Source organism: Etheostoma spectabile, unplaced genomic scaffold, assembly GCF_008692095.1.
Source record: "Etheostoma spectabile isolate EspeVRDwgs_2016 unplaced genomic scaffold, UIUC_Espe_1.0 scaffold405, whole genome shotgun sequence".
NCBI classification, from domain to species: domain Eukaryota; kingdom Metazoa; phylum Chordata; class Actinopteri; order Perciformes; family Percidae; genus Etheostoma; species Etheostoma spectabile.
This window is the reverse complement of record NW_022605604.1, coordinates 280,872-289,159: the sequence shown is the minus strand read 5'-3', so window position 1 is coordinate 289,159 and position 8,288 is coordinate 280,872. Positions and strand designations below refer to the sequence as shown.

Genomic DNA, 8,288 nt, shown 5'->3' with positions numbered 1-8,288 from the left:
ACAGTGTAGCCTACAACTTTGTAAAAAATAAAGAACCTGGAGTGACTATAGGCAAAGTAGATATTTTTACATCCTTAAGCATTCAGTCCGTCCGCTATTTCTCTCCGTTTGATAAGAGCCATATTTCCCTTTTTGCATATTATAGCTTCCCCTCCTCGTTACTTTCCATTAGAAGCTGCTGCTCATTGGGTGAAACGTACGGCGCATGAGTCTTCTCCATCTGCATCAGTAAATCTGTGATCGATAACGTGGTCTATTTAAGAAAGCCGTGAACGTGCACTTATCCCAGCTATCTCCACCTGGCTGGACGTAGCTTCACCTGTTCATCCTGGTTATCTCCACCTGGCTGGACATAGCTCCACCTGTTCTCCTGGTTATCTCCACCTGGCTGGACATAGCTCCACCTGTCATCCTGGTTATCTCCACCTGCTGCACATAGCTCCAGCTCCACCTGTTTATCCTGGTTATCTCCACCTGCTGTTTCATCCCTGTTCCTCCACTGTCTGTGACCATGCTTCCACCTGTTTCTGCCTGGTTATCTCCACCTGGCTTGGAGCTACTCACCTGTTCATCCTGGTTATCTCCACCTGGCTGTGACGTATGCTCCACCTGTTCATCCTGGTTATCTCCACCTGGCTGGACATAGCTCCACCTGTTCATCCTGTTTCTCCACCGGCTGACATGCTCCACCTGTTCATCCTGTTTATCTCCACCTGCTGGACATAGCTCCACCTGTTTTCATCCTGGTTATCTCACCTGGCTGCACATACTCCACCTGTTTATCCTGGTTATCTCCACCTGGCTGTTCTCCTGGTTTTCTCCCACTGGCTGGACATAGCTCCACCTGTTCATCCTGGTTATCTCCACCGGGCTGGACGTAGCTCCCCCTGTTCATCCTGTTTATCCTCCACCTGGCTGGACGTAGCTCCACCTGTTCACCTGGTTATCTCCACCTGGCTGGACATAGCTCCACCTGTTCATCCTGGTTATCTCCACCTGGCTGGACATAGCTCCACTGTTCATCCTGGTTATCTCCACCTGGCTGGACATAGCTCACCTGTTCATTCCTGGTTATCTCCACCTGGAGCTGCACATAGCTCCACCTGTTTTCCTGTTTTCTCCACCTTGGCTGTTCATCCTGTTTATCTCCACGTGGCTGGACATGCTCCACCGTTCATCTGGTTATCTCCACCTGGCTGACGTAGCTCCACCTGTTCATCCTGGTTATCTCCACCTGGCTGGAACTAGCTCCACCTGTTCATCCTGGTTATCTCCACCTGGCTGGACATAGCTCCACCTGTTCATCCTGGTTATCTCCCACCTGGCTGACATAGCTCACCTGTTCATCCTGTTATCCCACCTGGCTGCACATAGCTCCACCTGTTTTCTCCTGGTTATCTCCACCTGGCTGTTCATCCTGGTTATCTCCACGTGGCTGGACTTAGCTCCACCTGTTCATCCTGGTTATCTCCACCTGGCTGGACGTAGCTCCACCTGTTCATCCTGGTTATCTCCACCTGGCTGGACGTAGCTCCACCTGTTCATCCTGGTTAATCTCCACCTGGCTGGACATAGCTCCACCTGTTCATCCTGGTTATCCCACTGGCTGGACATACCATGCATCCTGGTTATCCCCACCTGGCTGACATGCTCCACCTGTTCCATCCTGGTTTATCTCCACCTGGCTGCACATAGCTCCACCTGTTTATCCTGTTTATCTCCACCTGGCTGTTCATCCTGGTTATCTCCACGTGGCTGGACATAGCTCCACCTGTTTCATCCTGGTTATCTCCACCTTCTGGACGTAGCTCCACCTGTTCTCATTGGTTATCTCCACCTGGCTGGACTAGCTCCACTGTCCCTGGTTATCTCCACCTGGCTGGACATAGCTCCACCTGTTCATCTGGTTATCTCCACCTGGCTGGACATACCTCCACCTGTTCATCCTGGTTATCTCCACCTGGCTGCACATAGCTCCACTGTTTCCTGTTACTCCACCTGGCTGTTCCTGGTATCTCCACGTGGCTGACATAGCTCCACCTGTTCCTCCTGGTTATCTCCACGTGCTGGACATAGCTCCACCTGTTCATCCTGGTTATCATCTCCACCTGGCGGGACGTAGCTCCACCTGTTCATCCTGGTATCTCCACATGGCTGGACGTAGCTCCCCTGTTCATCCTGGTTTCTCCACCCTGCTGGACATAGCTCACACCTGTTCATCCTGGTTATCTCCACCTGGCTGGACATAGCTCCACCTGTTCATCCTGGTTATCCCACCTGGCTGGACTAGCTCCCCTGTTCATCCTGGTTATCTCCACTGCTGGACGATCTCCACCTTTCTCCTGGTTATCTCCACCTGTGCGCACATAGCTCCACCTGTTCTCACTGGTTATCTCCACCGGCTGGACATAGCTCCACCTGTTCATCTGGTTATCTCCACCTGGCTGGACGTATACTCCCTTCACCTGGTTATCTCCACCTGGCTGGACATAGCTCCACCTGTTCATCCTGGTTATCTCCACCTGGCTGGACATAGCTTCACCTGTTCATCCATTTGTTTCTGCATTTTACCTGTCATGAAGAAAAACCACTTAATTAGTGTATTATTACATCATAAACATTGACCTTTTTAATAAAAATGTTGATAGAGTATCAATAAAGTGAAAACACTGCAGGTTTACAACTCATTCTTTGCATATATTTACTGTATTTTCTATATTTGTACTGTATTTCTTCTTTTATATTTCATAATGTTGATGTTTTTGAACGTGATTAAATGCCTGCCATTGTGTATGTCTTGTCAATGAGCTTTTAACAATATAAGGCAAATCTGTACATTACATAGTACTTTAGAATTGAAGATATAGTAGTTAGAATATAAATGTATACTATGTAGCCTGTAAAAAAATAACGCATATATAATATATAGTATGTTGTTAATACCCTTAACATATTGTAAGAGTAATTCTAACAGTGTAAAAAAACGTTCTGCATTCAAAATATAATAAAAGTACCAAAATGTAAACTATTCATTTCAGAAATACATATAATATATATTACTATATGTAATACATGCATACATCACTGTAATGTTGCAGCTGGTAAAGTTGGAGCTGATTTTAACTACTTTATCACCGGTTGGGTGGTTTAATCTATAATAATACATCATAATGAATGTGTTGATTAATAATAACCTAAACCTGCAAAGCTGTAAAAAACTGTAGAGCAATTAATAAGCAGCCTACAGATCCCTCTGAGATGTGACATTAGAGCATGAGGAGCAGTAACGTTACAGTTACAGTAGCCTACATAAGTAAATGTATATTATTTACATTTCACCACTGGATCTAAGTGTAAAGCTGCAGAAATACAACGGTGGCTGGTAGCGACACCCGACGTGACGTTGACTGCGAAGAGATACGACGCATTTACGTAATTCAAATTAAGAGTGCTCATTCATAGTGTGTCATTACATTAGCTTTAACGTTAGCATCCAACCGGCTGGCATCGTTAAAGCTAAACGGTAACGTCCACGTGGCGCAAAGTTCATGCTAAATTGTACTAGCGGCCAAAGATATATTACATCCGTAGTGGTTTAGCAGTACCATAGGAAATGAATGGGAATCAGTTTTAAAAAAAAGTCCCGAGTGTCAGACCGGGGCCATGTCAGAACTGCCTAGTAGCCCAGTGTACAAACACAACTAGAAATATGATAATTGATTCTAACGCAGTCATGTCCCTCCTCGTTAGTATAGTGGACAGTATCTCCGCCTGTCACGCGGAAGACCGGGGTTCGATTCCCCGACGGGGAGTTTCTTTTTTTTTTTTTTCCTTTTACTTTATAGCAGTGTAAATAAAATGTAAAGTACTGCGAAATACTTGCCCATCACCAAACTACTCACCAGCTGTTAAAAATCGTCATATTTTCTTTCATTGTAGTAAACTTTCTAGTTAAAACTTCAGTTACTGTCTCCAGAGTACAGATCAGACTGCGCCCAACCCTGGAGGACATCGACACCACGCACTGGGAGAACGGCTCTTTTTATTTTATTTTATTTTTTTAAACCGTTTCTTTGTTTTGGGCTTGAAGCGACAAACGAAAAAAGGTGGTTTTCTCGTCATTTCGTTTTGTGGTTCAAACGAAAAAAACAAACTATCAACACGTACACGGACCGAGAAGGAGCTCCTCTGTTGGACCAATGGGGGTTAAGTTAAATCCCCCCCCCCCCATGATCAGTTTCTGCCCCGGTGCCCCCCAATTATCTAACTGACAACCACAACACACAGACAGCCTCTATGAGTAACTTACATGGACTAACACACTCAGTCTGCAGGGAGTTGGACTGGGAAGCGGAAGGTTGCCGGTTCGAGTCCCCGCATGGACCAAAAAGTACGGCGTGTGGATTGGTGGCTGGAGGGATGCCCCTTCACCTCCTGGGCACTGCCAGGTGCTCTTGAGCAAGACACCGTACCCCCCCCCCCCCCCCCCCCCCCAACTGCTCAAGGCGCTGGTCCAGCTGGCAGCCCCCCCCACTGTGACATCTCTCCATGAGTGTGTGTGTGTGTGTGTGTTGTGTGTGTGTGTAGTTCAGGCCTGTGTGTGATAACTAACAGTGTGTACACAGAGTGTAAATTGTAATATCCCCACTGGGGATTAATGAACAAATTAAAAACTTAAATTCATCCACACTGTGTTTTCATATTATGTGTTCTGTTAGTACTGTCTTCTAAGATATTTGCCTATTATTTAAATACTGCAAAAAACTGTTTGTCACGTCTTCACTGCCACTTTATTGCCATTTACTCACTTTTTTACTATTTACACTGTGTTTTTACAGTTTTTCCGGGTAGTTTACGGGTATTGTATTTTTACAAAGACAATAACAATATTCTGTCCTAATATTATTTAATTTCCAACCTGTTTTTTTTTTTGTCTGTTCACTATCGCCATATGTGCTGCTATCGCTATCCAATTTTTACAGTCCGTGAAAGCAGCAATAAAGCGACATTGACCGATTGTCCCTGAAGGCAGCGCGTTGGACGCGCCTTACGTAACAATCACGTGATTGCGTCAACAGAAACAAACATGGCGCCGCGAAAGTGACAAAAACCGATGTGAGTGTTTTCTACCCCCGGTTATCGTCGAGTTCGCTGTTGTTTTGTGTAGCTGTGGAACAAATAAACACGCTAACACGTACCGCGGGGTTTTAGGTACACTGCAAATTATTCAGAAAGTCGAAATTACGAACTTTATTTGCCGTTTTTAGGGGTCTCGCGTGGTCAGTATGTGTTCATGTCGACCGATGTGTAAGGTAACTTTAACTGGAGATATTTGATTAAATGTGACCTTCTCACTCAGCCCAATGCGTCTCACTTTAAGTCCCCGGTTAGATAGAAGAGTCTTTATCACCAGGTAGTTAGAGTAAAGGGGGACCAGATTCCTCAGACCAAATCCGGGGACCTTTTCAGCTCAGAAGCGGATTTACCTCCAAAACACGTCATGTTTTTATTTTTGTAAAACTTAAAACGGGGACACTAGACCTAGAGCTGTTTCCCCCCAACAGACACCATCATGGAAAGGATTTCTAAGGAGGTCGACCTTTCTCTTAAAGATTAAGATCCTTTTTTAAAACATGAAATTGCGTTGGCTAAACCCACCAGACTCCATGTAAATAATCAGTGATTTTAGCATCGTAAAACACGGCTTTCTAGAACATCTCTGAGCTTGTCTGGAGCGACTATCGGCTCCGTTTGGTAAGGGTTTTCTTTCTTTCATTCCAATATCGGGTCTGTCGGTCACAGTGGAAACCGGGGACAGAGCCAGCCGGGGACAGGCCACCAAAACCGGGGACATCTGGTCCCCCTCAGCTAACGTTACTGCTGCGAGAGGGCGCTCCGTTATTAGCTGTGCTGCAGTTTGGGGAACACGTTTAACATGTTGCATGTTAAAGTGCTCTGTGTGTGCAAAATGCTGGATTTTGTGACCTACTCAGCCAAATCATGGCTGTTGTTAAATAGTCTCTACACTAGCCACTAGTTTGGAAAAGAAGGGAACAAATCTCTTTTTTTAAGTGGCATTTCAGCTCATTCACGCATACAAAGATTAAACCAGCGCCTTGTCTCTGACAGGATTGAACCAATCCATTGTGCCTTTAGTCTAGGGTGACTAGACGTCCCCGGTTTTGGTGACCTGTCCCCGGTTTCCACTGAGACTGACAGACCCGATATTGGAATGAAAGAAAGAAAACCCAGACCAAACGGAGCCGATAGTCGCTCCAGACAAGCTCAGAGATGTTCTAGAAAGCCGTGTTTTACGATGCTAAAATCACTGATTATTTACATGGAGTCTGGTGGGTTTAGCCAACGCAATTTCATGTTTTAAAAAAGAATCTTAATCTTTACCAGAAAGGTCGACCTCCTTAGAAATCCTTTCCACGATGTTCTCTGTTGGGGGGAAACAGCTCTAGGTCTAGTGTCCCCGTTTTAAGTTTTACAAAAATAAAAACATGACGTGTTTTGGAGGTAAATCCGCTTCTGAGCTGAAAATGTCCCCGGATTTTGTCTGAGAAATCTGGTCCCCCTTATATTAAAGCTGTGCTAAAAACTGTATTTTATATCTGGGGTCGTTGGGCTTCGATAGATAATCTAACCGTGACGGGAGACTTTGGTCAGTCACAGGTCATTTTAGAAAGAAAGTAAGAGCGAGAGAGAGAACTGAATTGGCTTTTTGACCATGGACAATGAGGGGAGAGGGAGAGCTGCAGGACCAGGTCTCACTCTACTTCCAATTCTGCCTTTTTTTTTTTTTTTTTTTTTTTTTTTTGCTTGTACCCACTGCAGAGGAGGTGTTAGGTCCAGTCTTGTAAATACAGAGAGGTCGGGACTTGTTTTTGGGCAGTCTAGAGCACTGGACTACAGGCACAAGGGATTGGTTTAAACCTGTGAGAGACAAGGCACTGTTTTTGTTGTTGTTTTGGTTTTTATTAACTAATTTGACAGGGACAGTGTACATCAATTAACATTGCTGTAAATGCACCAGAGTTAACTAAAAAGCTGTTTTTCATCCGTTGTCCCTGGACAGATCTTAAAATTGTCTCCCTAAAAAACAACAACAATAAGAAGAAGATTACAGTCAACAATCTTTGTATGCGTGAATGAGCTGAAATGCCACTTCAAAAGAGATTTGTTCCCTTCTTTTCCAAACTAGTGGCTAGTTTAGAGACTATTTAACAACAGCCATGATTTGGCTCAAATAGATATAGATATGTCACAAATCCAGCATTTGCACACACAGAGTCAAAAATTAGAATAGGCAGGGGAGCTACATGGGGATTTCCACCTTAATGCGGTCCAGATGGGAAACCAGCAGGGGTTTGAGTGTTAAGAAGCTGTATTGAAAGTGTATTGAAGCTTTTTTTTCTGTGTCTGTTGGACAAAGTGTCTCAGGAGAGGACCAGGATGTCTCTAAGGAAGCAGATACTCAAGGACGACGTTCCCTCTGGAAGCCGACGGATCGCCGAAAACCCCCCGGAGGACGAGGCTCTCGACGACAGGGACCACAATGTAAAGAAATGTGATGAAAACAAGCTCATACTAGGGCTGTAATCAACCAACGAAAGTCGACTGAAGTCCTGAAATTTCGACTAAAAAACAACTTGGGGTGCCTGAAATGAGACTCGTCTGTCGGCTCTGTGCATGTCCTCGCATAGAGACACGAATCATGAGACACAAAGACACTATTAATTTAGAGCTTTTACTCTTAAACACAAAAGGCACGTCCACTTTAATATAAACTGCATATTTCAACATATCCGTGGTCAAGCTTGGGGCCTCGCTGTGTTGCATTAACTCTGAAACTTTCTCTTTGGGGTCCCTCACGTTTTGGGTTAGTCCATGTTGGGGGGGCGTGCCGGCGCTGGATATTAACAAGTTCTTAAAACCTCAGCCCTCCATAACGGCAGTGGGCCTCGTATCCTGAGCAATGAAGTCGACAGTTCCTTCCGTGATATCATTTTTGCGTTTGGCTGATAGAGGCTTAACATCCAGCGTGGTCTGAGGGGGGGTCTGGGGGGACGCTAACGTCGCCGCGGTTGGGTTCTAGCACTTTCTCCAAGCCAATCCAAAAAAAACAAGGGGGGTGTTCTGAAGACAGACTGTTACCTGTGAAACAGGGTGTTTTGTGAAATCTTTAGACAGGATCGCGGAGTGGTCGACTGCAGGCAAATGAGCACTAAACACCGTCTTCCGCTAAGATAAGTTCCCTTTTATCCCCCGCGGAATCCCGTACA

The 8,288-nt window shown here is 45.1% G+C and overlaps 1 protein-coding gene and 1 non-coding gene across 2 annotated transcripts in view; both read left to right on the top strand.

The window, feature by feature from the left end:
* uimc1 (ubiquitin interaction motif containing 1) overlaps positions 1-8,288 on the top strand; it is a gene marked incomplete in the record, with an annotated part of 98,508 nt that overhangs the window by 48,223 nt on the left and 41,997 nt on the right. The window contains 2 exon segments of the mRNA XM_032511640.1: positions 4,983-5,115; positions 7,439-7,563. Of these exon segments, the coding sequence (XP_032367531.1) occupies positions 7,459-7,563 (105 nt within the window).
* Positions 3,741-3,812, top strand: trnad-guc (transfer RNA aspartic acid (anticodon GUC)). Its single transcript has one exon. It is a non-coding gene; the product is annotated as a tRNA-Asp (tRNA).